At 37.6% G+C, this 19,349-nt stretch overlaps 1 protein-coding gene and 2 long non-coding RNA genes across 18 annotated transcripts; all 3 read right to left on the bottom strand.

Moving 5' to 3' along the window:
* Positions 1–2,139: 2,139 nt before the first annotated feature.
* On the bottom strand, positions 2,140–4,103 carry LOC130941233 (uncharacterized). 4 transcript variants are annotated; one of them, XR_009070577.1, is made up of 6 exons: positions 3,991–4,036; positions 3,702–3,906; positions 3,302–3,433; positions 2,718–3,213; positions 2,535–2,631; positions 2,140–2,443 (listed from the first exon to the last, which is right to left on the bottom strand). It is a non-coding gene; the product is annotated as an uncharacterized LOC130941233 (long non-coding RNA). The 4 variants fall into 4 exon arrangements; XR_009070578.1 differs by lacking the exon at positions 3,702–3,906 and having other exon boundaries at positions 2,140–2,463; positions 3,991–4,103; XR_009070575.1 differs by lacking the exon at positions 3,702–3,906 and having other exon boundaries at positions 3,991–4,103.
* Positions 4,104–4,225: 122 nt separating this feature from the next.
* Positions 4,226–7,438, bottom strand: LOC130941231 (uncharacterized). Of its 12 annotated transcripts, none has more exons than XR_009070566.1 (12): positions 7,111–7,438; positions 6,901–7,028; positions 6,267–6,393; positions 6,029–6,187; positions 5,832–5,918; positions 5,469–5,540; positions 5,275–5,382; positions 5,080–5,184; positions 4,904–4,981; positions 4,674–4,754; positions 4,490–4,556; positions 4,226–4,399 (listed from the first exon to the last, which is right to left on the bottom strand). It is a non-coding gene; the product is annotated as an uncharacterized LOC130941231 (long non-coding RNA). The 12 variants fall into 12 exon arrangements; XR_009070564.1 differs by having other exon boundaries at positions 5,080–5,181; XR_009070571.1 differs by having other exon boundaries at positions 4,674–4,759; positions 5,469–5,537.
* An 884-nt stretch (positions 7,439–8,322) lies between these two features.
* On the bottom strand, positions 8,323–18,957 carry LOC130942260 (brefeldin A-inhibited guanine nucleotide-exchange protein 1-like). Of its 2 annotated transcripts, XM_057870984.1 has the most exons (11): positions 17,669–18,957; positions 17,068–17,385; positions 16,300–16,633; positions 15,743–16,165; positions 14,949–15,241; positions 14,450–14,723; positions 13,701–14,200; positions 12,264–12,585; positions 11,039–11,396; positions 10,115–10,797; positions 8,323–9,115 (listed from the first exon to the last, which is right to left on the bottom strand). In XM_057870984.1, exons 1-11 carry the CDS (start codon positions 18,712–18,714, stop codon positions 8,516–8,518), a joined length of 5,151 nt encoding a protein of 1,716 aa, XP_057726967.1. In that variant the 5' UTR covers positions 18,715–18,957; the 3' UTR covers positions 8,323–8,515. The 2 variants fall into 2 exon arrangements, with proteins under 2 accessions (XP_057726967.1, XP_057726968.1); XM_057870985.1 differs by lacking the exon at positions 17,669–18,957 and having other exon boundaries at positions 16,300–16,643; positions 17,068–17,341.
* Between the last annotated feature and the right edge of the window lie 392 nt (positions 18,958–19,349).

Genomic DNA, 19,349 nt, shown 5'->3' with positions numbered 1-19,349 from the left:
ACCACCTACAACTCAAACAGGTATTCGGTTCACCCAAATTGAGACTTTACGTTCACCAAATCCACACATTTCAGTTCATCACTTTGTGAGAGTGTCCATTTATGCAGGTACAATCTGGTTTTGGTTCTTTTGTGGGCGTGAATCACCACGGTCAGTCGACACTTCTCGGATGCACCCTTATGAAAAACGAGGACATCCAATCATTCAAATGGCTATTCGAGTGTTGGCTCTGTTGCATGGGAGGGAAGGCACCAAAAGACATTCTCACTGACCAATGCGCATAAATGCAATGGGCCATCGAGATGTGCATGCCAACAACAATTCACCAGCGGTGTATCTGGCACATCATGAAGAAAATTTCAAGCAAACTAAACAGCTACAGGTGACACAAAAAAATCAAACAAGAGATGAGCCACGTCATTTGGAACTCATTCACAAAAGACGCATTCGACAGAAACTGGAACAATTTTCTCACAAAGTACGGCCTCGGAGGCAACACGTGGCTCTCAGGTAACCGAGGTTTTAATTCGAATTATTTTCATGCCGTTACTTTTTCGGTTAAAACGTGCACAGATTTCAGTTCATGCCGACTCATGTTTTCGGTTCATTCTGCAGAGCTATACGAAGATCACCATATATGGATTTCAGTTTACCTGGATCACCACTTCTGGGCCAGGATGAGAAGTACACAAAGGAGTGAGAGCATACATGCATTTTTTAACAAGTTCATCACACGCAACAGCTCTCTGAGTCAATTCGTGAAGCAATACGATAATTGCCTAACAAGCAGAGAGCAAAGAGAGAGAGAATTCGATGCGTAAATTTTCACACCGTGATACCGTGTGCAACAAAATCAACAATAGAGGCCCAGTTTCAACACGTGTATACCCACGAGAAGTTCAGAAAAGTTCAAGGACAATTCAGAGAAAATGTGAATTGCATCACAAGATCAGTGAATTCCACCCTAGGTTTCACAACATACGAAGTCGTAGAGCAAGTTTCTAACTCCACATTCAACAATTTTTTCATCACCTACGACGCAGTATCACGAGAGGTAAAGTGCCAGTGCCTGCTATTCAAGTCAAGGGGCATACTGTGCCGCCATTCTCTGAGCATGCTAAGCTTCGAGCGAGTAGATAATGTGGCACCGAAATACATACTGAATGCTGGAGCAAGAACGTAAAGAGGAGGCATACACACATCAAGAGCAGTCAAGACGAGCCTCTACTGGAGCCGAGAAGCAAGAGATTCGACAATTTGGTGTTTCGCTTGCACAATATCTGCGAATTTGCATCAGAGTCCAAGGAGCTGACAGAAATTCCGCATCGACCCTTTGACAATGTCATGGCCGATATGCCAGAATATCAAGAGAGAAGCAAAAGAAAAAGTTCATTTTCCCATGAAGAAGCAATGTTAAGCGACGTGAACGACCTTCAAAGCCCGCCACGTGTCAGAACAAGAGGTCGGCCCAAGAACAGACTAGGATCAAACCTGGAAAAAAAATCTCAAACGCCACGAAGAAATAGAAAAAGTCAACTCCAAGTGAGCTAAAATTGATTTCCTTTCGATTAGGAAAAAATTCATTTGTGCATTTTGCTAATATACAATATATTTTCTCTCTTGCAGCTGAACCTTTTAAACGGCGGATCAACGATTCAGTCAAGCTCCAGCCTTTACAATACACCGGATATGAATTATCCCGAAGAGGGTTACAGGAGTTTTAGTTTTTATTAACATAAATTTCTATTCATGTATGAGCAAATTTCGGTTCACTAAATTTATAGGAGGGTTAAGTTTTTACTAGTGTTAGTCTTTATTAAATAGTCACTTTTATGTGTTTGATATTAGCTTTTGAAATTCTTTATTGAATAGTTACTTTTTTGTTTATTTAATAGTCAATTTATTCTGTTATGTCAAAGAGTTCAGGTGTTTTTGAAACTGAATACTGATATATACATTTTTTTCAAATTTCCTCTCTGCTATATTGATATATGAATTTTTTCATTTTATTTGTGTTTTTGGGAGTCTTAATGTTTGATAAATACTCTGATTCCATTCACTGTAAACCTGGAACAAAACAGCAGCCAGACAGTTCCAACAAATATATACATTAACATCTCAGACTGACACGACAAGGACTAATCCATCTTGAATCAGATATATACATTAGATATATACATTAACATTTACATTAATATTCACATATATACATTAAAAGAAGCAGTGTTTGCTTTTTTAAACAAGTTAAACAAAATAATATTAATTACAACCAGTGAAACAAAGTATATCCTATTTACTATATATATCCCCAGACGTGAATTTACATTAAGGGTTGGAGAGAGTAGCAGATGACTTCGGGAGTCTTATTGCTTCAGATCCCCTTATCACTTGGTCTCTGATTTTGTTCAGTTTGTGCAACAGAATATTTGGACCATATTCAAGCCTGAAAGCATCAATCTCTTGCTACAATTCAATTGAAAGGAACCCAACTGAAATAAGAAATCAAAGAATTTCATTATTTAGAAACTACTTACTTGTGTCCAAGCTTTATATTGATACTTTTTCCCTCTTTTGATCTTTCGAGGATCAATTGTTTCAAGCTATTTCATGACGTATATTGCACAATCATAGCTAAGCAAGAATTAAGTAAAATACGATTAATAGTATATAAAATAAAACACACTAAAAATAGCACTATAGAAGAGAAAGATTTTTACCTTGTACATTGACCATTCAATCTAATATACTCTGCTTCTTCTCCCTCTCCATCCTCCATTAAAGGTTTCGCCCCAGCGTAAACCCTCATCTGGGAGATTATTAATCCTTGAAAGGGATACAAAAAGTGAATGAAAATTAGCAGCTACAATGAACCGAACCTTGTTCATGTTCTGAATAAAACGTGATGAACATTCAATCAGCAAGAGAAACATTTTGTGCATGCAAAAGAACCCAAGTGAACACATAGCAATCAGGTGAATCAAAATCAGCAACTCCACTGAACCGAACACCAATCATGATTTGAATAAAACGTGATAAACATTCAATAAGCAAGGAAAATATTTAATAATTTACAACAAATTTGTTCAATTTAATTCTCAAATCAGGTATTTCATCTTTGTTCTTGTTCACAGGGTCAAGCACATGGAATGCCTTTTTCCGGACATCGACAATCCACAACCACCAGTGTCGTCCATTGCAAATCGGCACAAACAGCTGAAGTTTGGAAAAACGATAGAATATCTCAGTCCAAACGATAGCAAAAAAGAGAATTATCAAAGAAGTTTTAGAAATCACAACTTACAAATGGATGCGATGCGAGTTTTCTTTTGTCAAGAAATTAGCGATAGTGTGCATATCGATCGACATCCATCCGGTAGACCTTGTTGGTCTTTGGATCAATGTATTTCTCGCCATGGGTTCCCAATATAAACATCTGCAAAATGAATCTCAGTTAAATCACAAATAAACCAAATTATTTATCAGAACCAGTAAAACACCATTCATGTTTTGAATAATACGTGATAAAAATTTAACCATCAAGAAAAATTGTCTGCATGCCAAAGGACCCAACTCAAGACACTAACAATCAAGTGAATCAAAATGACAAATTCCAATAAATTGAACACCATTCATGTGCTGAATACAATGTGATACACATTCAATCATCAAGAAAAATATTTCTGCATGCAAAAGAACTCAACTGAACACTTGACAATCAAATGAATCAACTTGACCAACTCCACTGAACAGAACTCCATTCATGTTTTGGATAAAACGTAATAAACATTCAATCAGCAGGGAATAAAAAATCTGGCTTATCACAATATCTGTCGGCACACAGTATATATCTTTCTGAAACCAAGGACATTTTATGTCGTTGAGAATCATGCAATGTGCATTGACTGCCTACAAGAAGAAAATTTACGAGATATGCGGTATAAGAGTCTTTAGAAAAATCATTAACATTAACACAATAGGCAAAGAATTTACCGTGTTTTTCACATGTTGTTCGGGCATTAGAGACATGAAATGATGTCTAACCCCCTCGAAATTCGCTTGATGCTTCAAGATGAGTATGGGGTCATATTCGTTGGTACCATCTTTGGTTTCTTTCACATGTGTCATCTAATGATAACATTTTTCCTTCGGCTCCTCCGTGACTTCTGTCTCTTTCTCCGAAGTTTTGTACACTTCAGCGGCTATGAAGCTCGGCTTGGCACTTGTTGCTTCAGAAAATTTCAATGTCGTTGTTACCCCAGCATCTACCACTGCCTCTGCCAGGATTTCAAGCTGTGACACCGTCGGCTGAGAGGTCGGAGGAGTTGGTTGAGATGTCAGGGGACTTATGCCAAGGTAGAACGAAGGTGCATCATGTTTCCACAAAGAAGGACGAGCAGCACTGTAAGACGACGGAGGATTAGGCAATAATGAAAAAGTAATATCATATAACACGAAAGCTAACAAAAAAATGATATTAATTAAAACTTACACATTCAACGGAGGTTCTGGCTCTGTCTTCCTTGGGCAAGATCCCTCGGCAGCCTGTTTTTCCGATTCTGAAGGGCAGTTGTAACAAGCAGAAGAGAGTAATTGATTTCTGGATTCAATTGAACCACAATTAAACCATGTAATGAACCAAAATTATCCAGATTTGAACAATAAAAAAAACTTACAAATCAGGCTGTGCTTCTTTTTCCAATTGCCGTGCCGCCAAAGCTTCTTGGCACGCTTGCTGTTTTTCTTCGAGAGGGCTGCTGCACTAAACAGAAAAGAGTTCAATAACGATCCGTAATTATTATCATGTACTATTAAAAAGAATTCTAATTACAACTTAAAGGAACAATGAAAAAGCAATATCATATAACATGAAAGATTATTAAAAATGATATTAATTGAAACTTACACATTCAACGGAGGTTCTGGCTTCGTCTTCGTCAAGGAAGATTCCTCACCAGCTTGCTTTTTGGGTTTCGGAGGACGGCTGTAACAAACAGAAAAGAGTCCAATATAAGAACACGTTGAATTGATTTGTGGATTCAAATGATCCACAAGTAAAGCATGTAATGAACCAAAATTTACCAGTTTTAAACAAGCAGTAAAACTTATACATCGACAGGTGCTTCTTGTTCTGATTGCCGTGCTGGTGCTTCTTTGCAGGGCTGCTGTTGCGGTTCCAGAAGGCTGCTACATTAAACAGAAAACAGTTCGACAATGACCCTAAATTATTATCCTATGCCATTAAAATTAATAAAAATAATTTTATGTGCAACTTACTCATTAACAGAAGTTTCTTGTGTTTGACTTTTCGAAGGGACAAAGGTAAAGTCATCTTTTATTAACTCTTCCTTAAGAGAACTCAGAAGAGACACCGCAATAGGAAGTCTAAGGAATGTGAACAAGCAAGAAGTCAACGTTGAACAATTAGAATAGGTACCGAGAAACCAAAATCTGCACATTAAAAAACTCACATTTCCAAAGGTTGGGAACGAGTTTCTTCTCGAACCTCAATGATTTGTAGGTCAGGATCAGGTATAGTGCTACTGACATTTAAACACAAATTCTATGTGATTAATTAAACAAAAATTATTACCTAAATCTAAAAGACCAATATAAATATTTTCAATTTAGACAGGTGGAGTTTTTAAACTCTATTTTTGATGGATTTTCTTTCTTCTAAAAACTTTTACCGGAGTTTTTTGGGTATTTTTCCTAATAAAAAGATACCAAATTAAAATTAGCAACCAAGATTAAAAGCAGAGGTCTAGAAACACATCAAATTAATTTTTGCAATCCACTGAACTGAAAATAAAGCTTGCAATGAATGAATTTACCTGGTATTGGTTGGGGCATTTATAGACGGTGTGGAGCTCATCTGAGTCTGTAAGAGAGGTTCGCTACCCAAATTTACAGTCGGCAGTCTAAGCAAAATAAATGCATATTACTCAGTGAATCCAGAGGAATTAGAAGAGGTTTTAGGAAAAGTTAGCAAACAAAGAAAAAGAACACGATATAAGAAACCGAATCTTACGTCTCAGATAAATCATTTCACATCTCTGTCGAGTCAAAGTGATCCGGAGCAACGTTTATTGTCTGAGCTCCATCATTTCTTTTCTTTGCTCTCTTTTCTCTTAACAGCTGCAACGCCTCTCTTCTTCTTTTGGCAGCGCTGATCCTTACTCGTTCACTTCTGAAAATACATAAAATAAGTATCAATGAAGCTAAAATAAATGTATCAAATAACCCAAGATATGATTTTAGAAACTTACTCGCTTTCAGATTCAGTTTTGCTCTCTGAATCTGTCAGAACAAGCTTGCTTGATTTGGTTTGTTTTTTTTGCACCCCTCTTCGGTTGTTTTCTCTTCACTGTCGGAGTTTTTTCGATTTCTTTTTCTCTGCAACACATACAAACACATCAAATTTATACCGGCAAACAATATCAGCGAGAAAAATATTTCTTCATGCCAAAGGACCCAACTGAAGACACTACAATCAAGTGAACGAAAATGACCAATTCCACTGAACCGAATCAAATTAATGTGCTGAATAAAACATGATACACATTGAATCATCAAGAAAAATATTTCTGCATGCAAAAGAACATAATTGAAGACACTAACAATCAAGTGAACGAAAATGACCAACTTCACTTAACCGAACACAATTCACGTGCTGAATAAAACATGATACACATTCAATCATCAAGAAAAATATTTCTGTATGTAAAAGGACTCAACTTAACACTTGACAATCAAATGAATCAACTTGACCAACTCCATTAAACAATATCACATTTGTAATTTACTTAACAAGCATACATAAACAATTTTCAGCAAAGAAAAGCAAAACTAAACCAGATGAACATCATACAATCACATAAATGAACATCATTCAATACTTACTGGCTTTCAGATTTGCTTGTGCTCACTGAATCCATCGGCACAGGCTTCCTTTTTTGCTTTCTTTTTTAACCACTTTCTGTGGTTGTTTTCTTTTCTTTGTTGCTTATTTTTCAATTTCTTCTTCTTCTCTGCAATACATAAGAACAAGCACATAAGAACAATTTTAACCAAATACAAGCAAAACGAAACCAATATGAACATCAAGCTTACTGGTTTTCGGATTCACTTCTGCTTTCTGAATCCGTGGAACTGCTTTCAGTTTCACTTGTTGTTTCCGAATCCGTCAAAACAATGTAGAGAAGAGTAGAAGACGGCAACGAGCTTCGACATGCAAGTACAGAGGCGACGACGTGGAGGAGAAGAGGATCGACGGCCAAGGACTTCGATCTGACCCTCTGTCCGTCACTGCCGGTGCGACGGCACCCTTTGGCTGACGAGAAGAGTTCGGCGGCGACGGAGGCGGTGGCTGCTGCTGCTGGTTGCTGAGAGATAGAGGGATAATGGGTTAGGGTTCCATTTTTGTGCGAGGGAAGGAAATTGAGAAGGATGCTGCTCTCAGCCTTTTTATATGCTGAGCTATAAAACTGTTAAAAAATCGTCTTGTTCCACCGATCTACTGGTTTACCACCGGTTCAACCGGTTTTTTCACCAGTTTTTTGCCAAGCGGTTTTTTATGTTAACCAGACCGGCTAGAAGATCGGTTCCCGGTTAATCCGGTCGAACCGGACGATCCGGTTCGGTTTTCAAAACACTGGTTTTCGCAGAGAATACGAGTGAAGTTTGAGAGATTTTGAGAGTGATTTGAAATTTTTCAATAGCGGTTTTTCAAAGTTGAAGAAGGAACGTTTTTTCATAATGAAGCGCGAATGAATGTTAACGTTTCGGGGGGAGGGGTTGGGTGCGTGTAATACACTCTCATTTAATGGTATTGGGTTTTTTTTTGTTGGGCCAGCTTGGATGGACATAGATACAAAATTATATAGATGTATAGCATGACTGTATTATTATTTCAAAAATAATTAAATTTTAATAAATTATAATTAATAAATTATAATTTGATTATTATTAAATAAATATATAAAATTCTAATATTTTTTTATAATAAAAATTTTTTAATTTTATTTTTTTATAAAAGTAAATATTTTTATTTTAATAATTAACTATTTAACTTATATTTATTATATTATATACTATAATAAATATTTACTGAGATTGTATGATTTTTATGACTGATACTACTCTCTATATATTTATATTAAGCCTTAGTGACATTATGTATTATGATCTGTTTATTTCTATACTTATAATTATTGTATAGTTATCTACTCTACTAACTCACGCTAACGCATAATGATACAAAACTCCGCATAGACGAGTGCATCATCAAGTTCTTCATCGCAATAGGAAGTTCGGCATTGGGGATTTGAAAACTGCAAAATAAATTTATCATTTACATTATGGCACATACAATCACAAAAAAGGAGTATGACAGCACGCCAAGTAAATTAAAATATATATGGCTATGCAATAGCTCGTGCTTCAGCTATGGGAAAATGCTGACTGATATGAGGTGGTGTCTCTAATACAATATATTGCAAGACTACATACTATAAACTCATTCCATTATAAATGGACCCACAGACGAACGGAATATATTACTGAGGGCAAACTGAACTTCTCCAGAGGAGTGCTCACTCCTCACAAGATCTACCAATAAGTGAAAGAACCGGGGAATATATCTCCTGAATGAATCCTTTTTCAGACCCTCCAACCCTTGCAATGCAGAGACGACTAGGGATGTCCTAGCAGCTATTTCCTCCTTCTTTGCTGAGCTCAGAGGAAGTTTTCGATGTGGCACTGGCACTGTCCCTGGATGGGTAACTGACTCAGCACACTTTAGGTATATGCCCAATACATTCTCACACACTGCAACAAGCTCCGTTTCTATGTCTATCTCAGCATGCGTAAAATAATCATCAACTAGTACGTTTTGAAGAAAGGTTAGGTGATTCAGGAAGGACTCATTTTCAAAATGAACCATGGGGGGTCCAGAGAGTTCCAGGATGGAGCAAGCTTTTTGCAACTTCTTCAGCAGGTTCGACTCACTGTTCAACTGGCGTGCATGCAAAGCGACAGAAGAATACAATGCAATGAGGACTTCAATGCTGGCTGCTGATAAGGACTGGTGGTGCATCTTATAGAGATCAGTTGCAACCTGTGATCAGAGCATGAAAAGACACTCAGTTTAGAGGTGAAACCTAAACATTTTTGCCAGAAATTCGTGTCAGAAGACTTAACTACCATTTTGACCCTTAAAATTAATCTATTAACAAATTAGTCCTTAAAAACTAAAAAGATGTTTTACTAGTTTGGTACCTAAGTGATTACTTTGTCACTACTTTAGTGGACTGCTTTAGTGTTAACAAAAGATATTTTATTGATTAATTCGTCACCAAATTGCAGGAGAAAAACATCAAAAGAATCATCAGTCCAACTTCTTACATCTAAGTTGACGGATGGAGATGGACAATGGACTAAAGGAGTGAAGGTTCTTGTCTCTCTTCCTTCATGAGGGTGTCTCAAGCCAAAGAAGATAAAAATAATTAAAAACAAAGAAAAACTTCACTGAGGCACACTAACCAATCCCATATCTAAAACAAAACTTCATAAGAGGCTAAAAGACAATGTGATTTGGGATAAGATTGGGTGATTATCCACTTAATAAAGACTTGAAAGGAGGTAAGAGAATTAAGAATCACCCCCCCCCCCCCCCCCTCTTTTTTTTTTCTTCTCTTCAATTAAGGGACATATACAAATCACTGAAAACTGTATTGTAAGGGTCCTAAATTCAATTTTACAGGGAAAAATTGAATACTAGTTAGCACATAATCACACTACTTGGCATAAAATATTGGTTAGCACATAATCACAGAGACTTGCTGAAGAATAGAAAGTGAAAGAACGAATCAGTGGGATAGATAAAATTCAACCTAGTTCACGTGATAAGCAGCTTTCATGACAAAGCCTAAGAAAAAAGAGAAAAGGAACATGAAGAAAAATATGGGAGAAAACATAAAAGGAAGAGGACTAATCTCTGGATGTAAATGAATATAATCTTGGAGGAAATTTGGTCCTTACAGTTTAGATGTCCCATGGTCATGCTTTAAATGCTTTGACACTTTTAGGTTAAGTACAAGAAAGGAAAGAAATAAACCTGTAAAATAAGTAGCTGCATAGCAATATGATTCTTCATTCTTGACACAACATAGGTGGCTGTTTGCAGATTGTCATCACCAAACTCATCATTTGTCAGTTCATGATCAGAAGACCACTCCATGTCAGCATAGGTTCGTGAAATATTGGGCACCCCAATATTATCCATGGTTCTCAAGACCTTCATGAATCCGGGCACTGCTGATATAGCTGCATCTTTCAAACATAAAAATATCTCTTTCCACTCTTCTTCCGAAAATCTGCTACCCAGGTCACTAGTGAGGCGCATTAGTCCAGCAACTCCAGTACTAGCTGGACCCTGAACAGGACTTCTAATGAACCCAGTAAGTACTGAAACCACACCTGGTAGCTGAGACCTCACAATATCGAAAAAGGTGACAAATAAATCTATTAAACATTCTGCAGCTACTGAAGAAGTCTCAGAATCCCATGTGCTTCCTTCAGGATGTATAGACGCTGAAGAATCTGAACAACTACTCTCTTGTAGACTTACATCTCTCTTTCCTGATGCTGAATTATATACAGGGAAAATAACAGAGTAGAAAATGCTATTCCAAAATGTGCGTGAGAATAAATGACCATGATCCTTCAGAATGTTAAAAAGCACCTCCAATGAACTCTTTCTGATAGCTGATCTTGGATCCGATGTTAGTTTTGACAGCCCTGTGAATAAAGTATTAACCTCAAACTGGATAAGATAGACAAGATTTAGGGAGGGAAAAACCCTCTCTTATCCTAATTCATAAACATATGGTTTATCACATTAAGTCGCAAATCATGCTGAAATGACAATCATGTTTGTATTTTTTACACCGACTGAAACCTAAGATATTTTCTTTACTGTCCATTAGGCATGGCAGTCTAACCATTATACTAAATATCGTAGCATCTAAAGACATATTACCTGATAGCAAAGGATTCCAAAAAGATGCATGATCATCTTTATCAGTTAAACCCTGCACATCTGAAACACAATTTGCAACTACAACTACTGTGCCATCAACACTCCCCGTCTTATTGCAAACAAGTCCTCCATCAGCAAGTCTGACGGCACAGAAGCGAAGAAAAGCAATTGCATTGAGGCTAACATCACTATTGAATCGGCTATTTGTAAATGTCAAAAGGCATCGTACACAATCGGTGAAAGTCGTTGTTTCTGTCTCAGTGATATAAGGGAAAAATTCTCGCACTATTTTCTCCATTGTCTCAAATGCTAACAATACAATATTCTTCTGCTCATCTGCTGCAGCAGCTGTAAAAACCTGAGAATCAAACACACTGCATTAGAAGTAAACTATTGTTCAAGGTTTCAATTTTCAGATTCTTTAAAGATAATAAGATGATAAAAACTAGTTAAAAACAGAATGAACACACAATCTTAGTATCCCATCAAATTGTTAATAGAATGGCATTTATTGTGTGTTCATTCTGTTTTTAACTAATTTTTTCAATGGAACAAATTCAAAAGTTGAGCATTAAGATTCACACCACGAAGATCATAGATATGGGACTTTCACCTTCTAACTTGCCAAGACAAAAAGGAATATGAGATGTTGCAATTAGCACAGGACATAGCCAACAAGAAATTATGAATAAACTCATCTATGTTTTTCCTCCTTTTTTTTCACCCAAAAAGAAAAAGGAAGAAGAAAGAAAACAAAAGTATAGCAGAGGAAATTAAAAAAAAAAACAAAGAAAAAGAAAAAAAGTCACCCGTTTAGCAGTGAATTGTTCTTTTTCTCCTGAAAGAATAAGAAACTACGCCTTCCTTTGGTCAATAAACAAAAACAATTTCTTATTTGAAATACCTGACAGTTTCAGGCTTCAATTTTCTATATATCATGAACGATTTTCCCAACCATCAGAAGAAGCCTATTGTTGGACCTGAAGTGTTTACAATCCACACGCCAACATATCTTCATGTTGAAATTTAATTTTTATTCAGATAAAACGGGAGTAACAAGGATTGAACCAAAGCAAATCACTTCTTTGCAACCCTGTTATAATTCATGGATTTTTTCTCCTAAGGCTTATATTGTTTGATAGGGGAGATAAGGAGTTTTATATCTATCAATCAAAAACAATGAGAGAGAGAGAGAGGCAGGGAGAAGAAGACAACATAAACATACCATAAAAACACTTTTCCAGCCGGATTTCACGTTACTGACACGACTAAGGACCATCTGTGAAATACATCTAACTATCAATTCTCTAATTTCTGCAGAATTGCTTTTCTGCATGACAATCACAAAAGGTCTCAGAAATTCATTCTGGAAGTTATAATTAGCCAGTTCCTCGCGCTCCAAAAATTTCATTGCTAGTTGTCGCAGTGAGTCCATCGCAAATATTGCAACTGATAAATTGTCAGACAATCCAACTGAGACAAAGAAATCTGAGAGCACATTCCAAATGCGAGACCACACTAATCTGATGCGGTTCATATTATAGTGCCTGCCAATGTAACCATGTTCTAGTCATGACATCAAAATTAAGTTAAATCCTCATCAGAATTTTAGCCACAGTTGTGCTAATGATCAACTTAAGAAATACAATTGAAAGCTACGGAAAAAGAAAGATACATGTTTATAACATGAACTGGAGTAAATAGCAACCCCTTGTTTGAGGTCTAACGAAACCAACAAAAGAGTCCCCTTTCTGGAAAATGATTTCCCTCATTTTCACAAGAACAGATTTAACAATGAACATAAATATGTGTTGTTAAAATTCAGCCAAAAGTAGTTGGTTGCACCCGTGGATGTGAATTGTGGCCAATGGGTTTGAGTTTTAAATTTGTCAATCTTGCCTCACCTAAAACACAATTAAGCCGAAATCCAACAAGCAATTGCCAAGACATAAAGTCAAGAGTTTAGTCCTGGTCACCCCCTATTATTGTAGAAAAGCAGGCTGTACATTGTCTGTATCTCGCCTCGCTCTCTTCTTGTCAGTTCTTTATTTATTTTAGATTATTAAACTAGAGGTTAACTGAAAGAATCGTTGTGTATGACAATTGACAAGGTAATCAATAAGAGCATACAGGACAGCCTATGCAATCTGTCATATATGACAACCTACAAAACAAAGGAAATAAAATGAAGGCAACAAATCCATCCAGTTTATCTGCATATGAAAATTAGCATACATGAGCAGAGCAACAGAGAACAGTCATGAACACAATCCTACCCAGCATACCATGGGCAAAGATTATTCCCACCGACAAAATACAGAATAGGACCTCAAGAACCTACCATGCTAAAAAAATTTGGCTATCATGTTTTAAGAGAAATGAAGGCATTAAAATGATTAAGGGGGAAGGGGCGTTTTGGCATGAATTGCTGGCTTCAACTAAGAAAGACAGAGTTGTGTATCAGCTCTGCTTGTTTTCTCTTTATGTATTTCTATATTCCTTCTGTTTTTTATCTAGTGAGCAGTGTTTTCCCTTGAAAGTATTGCTTCTATATTATTAATACCAATTCAAAAAAGCAAAACGATTCACAGTGTATAAATTATATGATTTATATTCACACATCAAATGTAGCAATTTCCACCATTTTATGAAAGAAACTTACGCAATTTCTACTATTTTAGTTAGGCCAAAAACACGGGGATCTGTTGGAGACTGTAGTTCTGATAAGGAAACTTTACAAAGAGCTTTCACAAAGGCCACTATTGCTTCACCATTCAACCGTTGACTATGAGCAAACACATGATTCAATTCAAAGTTGCCAATCTGGTCCAGCAGATTCAAGTTTGAAATGAAATTCTGAATCTGTTCTGGTGTTACCAGTGCAGAAGCACTGACTCCAACACTTGTGCTGTCATATGAACTACCACGAACAACAGCAACCATGGCCGGATTCTGGAGAGTTCCTTTCTTAAAAGAAGAGAAACCTAATGTCTTCGGAGTTTTTTCTTCTGTTTCAAAATTAGATGAAGTGAAGAAGGTTGCATCACTATGGGCACCCTCACCTAACAATTGCAAATGCTCAACTCGGGAGAGGCAAGTTAATATGTGTTCCCATGCTTCATGCAGATAATCCCCATCTTCAATGGCAATTGATATTATTGCCTGCAGAACATTAAGATGCAGAAGATATTAAAGTTACACATGGTAAATCCAAAAGATGAAGTATCTCTCACATTCTATTTTCCATAAAAAGATTAGTCAAATCAAAGGGATCCAACCATCACCATTTTCCTGATAGATGCACAATATCATCAGAAAGATGCTAAAATATGATGTCCAAAAAAAGATATTGTTGTTATACATGAGGAAGGAGAATACAAATAAAGTGATGGCCAAATTAAAAGCAATTACCTTGACAGCATCAACATTTTTCTGTTTCATATCTGCAGCACAGTGCAGATAAGTAAATTTAGCAACTGATGTAACAAAGGCATCTCTTTGAGTCTGCATTCCCATCATGGCAGTAATATGCACAGCATGTCGGAATCCCTGTAAGCATTGAGTAGTAGCTAGCTTGTCATCACTCTGGTCAAGTGTTACACTAAATGCAGCCAGCATAGGCCCCCAACAGACTTCCACCATAAACCTCAAGATGGCAACATCCGTGACAACATGATAAGCTGATCTGCAAATAAACAGTAAATATAAATGACTAACAATGGAAATGCATAGAATACACATCACATCACTTATTCCATATGTTTTTACAGGGAAAAAAACCAAAGTTAGCATAGACGAAAACAGAACACATTCAAGACAGTGTGTGTCTAGTAGAGCTAGCTTTACACTTGGACCAAAACCGGAAGGAAAAAAAATTACAAAGTCTGAACATCGGTATGTCTTAGCTTACTCTGATTTTCCTGAATTTGATTTAAACTGCTCTTGTATGTGCCGAATGAGAAGCCCATTTGCACCCACTGCTTTTTCCTCATTCTGTTTCCAGTTTACAAGATTGAGAATACCATCCAGTCCCAACAATCTATTGAAGCTATTTGCCTGTTTACTCTGAGGTGCAGAGGAATCAGCATTCATTTTGATTTCGTTCTTAACAATTTGTTCGTAAAGGGAACCAAGATATTCTTCTGGTAAATCTTTTCCATCATCTATTCCTCGATTATTTCGGATAAAATCAGCCTTTGTCATCTGGAAGGTAATCAATACATAATAACAAAAAATCCACGTCAAAATCATACTCACCATTGTAGGATCACAAACTAGGCAACAGATCATACAATGTAAATTGTGTAGAAGAATTATAAGCAATCAAATTTAGTCAAGAGTTATTCATAAATTGAAGCTACATATAATTGCTCAACTCATCATTTTCCATGAATTCCTGAACACAAACGCCAGAATTCACCATAATTACCACCCACCTAAATAAGAATGGAAAAGAAATGGCAAGAAACCGTTGTGTTTTCAAAGTTGTATTCAGAATTAATACATATACATCTCATTGCATTCAGAGGATAATGTTCCATGGAAAACTTATTAAATTCAATATTCATCAGTAAAATAATTTTAAAAAGGATGGTTTGGGATTAAATTATCAAACCCACAATGGACACAAGATATGTAACAAATTTGGTTCTCTGTGACTCTCTGTTGAGCCAAGACAAAATAAAAGATTCAGCAAGGCCAAACCTTATCTTTCACCATATTATTATGAGCATCTGTATTAAGCATTATCACAGAGTAAGCAAGAACGTAAGCAGTATCTGCACTGCTAAACGAACTAGGGCTGCATTTACAATAGCGCTCGGCAAACTTCTCCATGATGCGATCAATTTTCTGTGCCTCACCGGGAAGTCTGAAGCCCCTAAGGAAAAACCGTATAGCTTCACCAAAATCCATCCCATTGAAGTTAAAAGAATCTACATAAGCATGCATTACTTTTAGACAAAACTCCTCTCTTTCTCCCAAATAGTCCCCAATCTTGGTCTCATCAAGGCCAGCAGTATTCTTCAGGAAAAAAGCCACTTCTTCAGGTGAGCGACCAATCTTTTTGTTGCTTGTCAAAAATTCAATACCCTTGGAAGGTTTTCTATTAAAAAGTGATATACCTTTCTGCATTAACCCAGAAAAAGCATCAGCGCAGAAAATAGTAAATTTTATGTATCAAATCAAGCATGGAGCACTTAACACTATTCAATCATAACCATTAAATTTTCGCAAGAGTACTTGTCATCCTATGAGACAACCTGAAGTTCAATTTTATATGCCCGGCGCTGCTCTAGTGCAGCAGCATCTGAAAATTCAGAATTTACATCAGGATGTAGCTCATGGTCAGAAGCATTCCCTTCTTCACCATTTAGTGGTAGATGATGCTCTGGTGTACCATTGCACTCAGAGATTTTTGGTAGATATAAATCTCCTATCCTTGTTTGCTGGTCCATCCAAGCCCCCATTGACTTAGTGATGCTGACCAAGCATTTCACAGATTCATGTCGGAAAGTTATATCCTGCGCTGGAGACAAAGCTGTGGTTGAGCCTGTGGGTGGCCCCAATGCAGTTTTAAGAAGGCCATTGACAATCCTGCAAATATCTGATTGAATTATAAGAGTTTAAATACTAAATAAAGATGCAGAAATCACAAGAATATACATGAATGTTTTCTAGATTCATAATGCGGATCCCAAAAAAGGCTCTAGCTTAAGAAAGAGAGTACTCCAAATATAACATGTAAGCAAACTTCTTAATAAGAATATAATACGTAACCAAACTTCTTAATAAGAATGCATTTGAACCCTAAAACCACGCTACGGCTCCAAACCAAGGCATCTGCCTCTTTCTAATCCTTGAAGAGGAAGGGGGGGGGGGGGGGGAGGGGAGAAAAGCTATTTCAACTAACCTCAATTTACCACAGCCAAACCCAAACAAAATACTTAAGCATGTTAGCAAATGTCTTTAATTGAATAATGACAACTGTTAAGGTTTAACAGCAGCAAAATATTACATAAGCATGATACCTTTCAAATATGTTTGAAGCATCCACGTCACAATCATAATTGACAAAAATGTCAATTATAATTTGAGGATCTTGGGAGATTTTGTCCAACAAGTTGAGGACAGTCATTTTCTGCAAAAAACTGGGCTGAAGGACATTCTCAAGAACCCGGAGAATAAGCATCGGAAAAAACATGCCAATTTCCTTTTTCAATCCTGATCTGAATTTAGATAACAAGTTCATGAAAATTGCACACTGAAGCTGGAAAATGGCCATAGCTGAGAGGGCACTGTTCTTTAATAATGACAGGCAAAGATACTGCTTGATAGCATTTAGAAACCTGCACCATGAAAAGCAAAGATGAGTCTGAAAGATACAGGAAAGCATGCCAGTTTAGAATTCGAAGTTAATAGTCATGTAATAGCAGAAGTGGTTGTAATTCAGTAGTTTCAACATCGTCAAATCTCTACAAAAGTGAAAGTCGCAATTTGAAAAAGTCCCCAGACAAGAATTGAACTTCATATGGTTTGAATTATGCAAAGTATAGAAATAACATGATTGTGCTAATGAAGGAGCAATTATAAATGACTAAATGAGTAAGTAGCAACTATGATACCACTTGCCTCTCATTCTCGCGCCACATTGAGCTGCCATTATCCATGACTACCTTAAGGAGTTCCAAGGACAAAATTTTCCCTCTCAAGAGGATACGATCGTCAGGGTGCTGCTGAGATGAGAATTTCATGGACAGTTTGCACAAATTTTTGAAAAGAAGAAAACCATCCTCCCTTATTTTACTTTCCCCAGGTCCTGCTTCGATATGGGAATTGTTGGTGCCTGTTTCATCGGCAGCTTTGGACGATTCGTGTGGAGGTGGCATAGAACATGGCTTGAGAGTAGCACCTTCACCAGCCTCCATTACCTCGGTTATAAAATTTTGGCAGAATTGAATGGAGTTGCCCTCGTTCAGATTCTTATCAGTAAATTCCAACAGGTCACTAACAGATACCTTTTTGAGGGGGATATCCATGCAGTCTTCCTCGACTCTTGCAAAAACAATGGTCATGATCTGGGCAAGAACTGACTTAGCACAGATCTGATTGGTGCCGTTGACACCCCCGAGGTACACGTTATAGCAAGTTCTCACAATCTGAATCAGGCAATCGGCCCGGATCAAAGTGCAAGGGGATCGAACGGCCGAAAGCAAGACTCTGAGCACCCCAAGCTCAATGGCCTCCTCACCAAGGCCGCCGGACTTGCAGATGGCATCAATGATGTTGAAGACCACGCCGGACTGTGAAGCAGCTGAACTATCAATCTCACCGTGGAGGAGGCCGAGAGAGAACAGCTTAAAGGTGCATTCAAGAGCAGGGTCCACAACCTTGGGGTAGGCGGAGTCAAGCGCAAGAATGAGAGGTTGAAGGACATGTTCGGCATCTGTGGAGGGAAGGCCTGAAAGAGGAGATTGGGATTGGTTGGTGCCTGAAGTGGTCGATTCGGATTCGGATTCGGACTCAGACACCGATTCGAGCTTGTCAAGGGTTGATTTGCAGGCCGCGACAAGGTGAGAATGCTTGCGCCACGCGGCGTTCTTTATGATCTTGTCGAGTGATGGACCGAGCACTCGGCCGCACCGTGAAGGACCTCCGAGGGATTGCGATGCCGACATTTTTTTCAGTGATGAAATATATACAACAGGAAATATTCGATCATAGAATTTGCTCGCTCGCACGCATTTACTGATCTGTGTGAATAAGGAACGGAGCTGAATTTTGCTTAAGTCCGTTCAAGGATCCATTCTCTCCTGCGGCTGGAGATTTAAGAATTATAATCCTGCATGAAGCACAATATAAGCATAACTTCGTCATTTCCTGGCTGAGAGCCTCTGACTCCTGAACCTACGTTTGCGTAAGTAGGGAGTTGCCATGTTCCTCTTTTTTTTATCCCCTGCTTTTCAATGTATACTTTTGGGCTCAATGAAGTCCAACCTAGGAAAGATTAGGACTTTGTTGTTGGGCCTATATTGAATGACCGTCAATGAGCCACTCAAAATTAAAGGCCCTTACATGTCCCAAAAAGAACCCCATGCCCTAAAAAAGAACGTCCCAAGAAAACAAAAATTGCTTAATACGTTATAATTTATAAGTTGTTCGGTTGGTCGGGTACCGGATGGTTCGGGTTGGTGCTGTGATGAATGAGATGGGGTATCGCCTGGTTCCGGGTTACTGGACAGGAGGTGGAGTAGCCGACGTTCCGAGCTCTTTGTGTGGAGAAGAGGGGGTGTCACCTGCAAAGACACTCCGA

This window comes from Arachis stenosperma, chromosome 7 (genome assembly GCF_014773155.1).
Source record: "Arachis stenosperma cultivar V10309 chromosome 7, arast.V10309.gnm1.PFL2, whole genome shotgun sequence".
NCBI lineage: Eukaryota > Viridiplantae > Streptophyta > Magnoliopsida > Fabales > Fabaceae > Arachis > Arachis stenosperma.
Note: the sequence above shows the minus strand (reverse complement) of the source record. Positions and strands in the feature narration are given on the sequence as shown.

Coding starts and splice junctions, on each gene's coding strand:
- LOC130942260 (XM_057870984.1), bottom strand. CDS start 18,714: ATGTCGGCATCGCAATCCCTCGGAGGTCCTTCACGGTGCGGCCGAGTG. Junction 14,724..14,948: donor TCAAATTCAGGAAAATCAGA/GTAAGCTAAGAC, acceptor GTTTATTTGCAG/ATCAGCTTATCATGTTGTCA. Junction 14,201..14,449: donor AAAATGTTGATGCTGTCAAG/GTAATTGCTTTT, acceptor AATGTTCTGCAG/GCAATAATATCAATTGCCAT.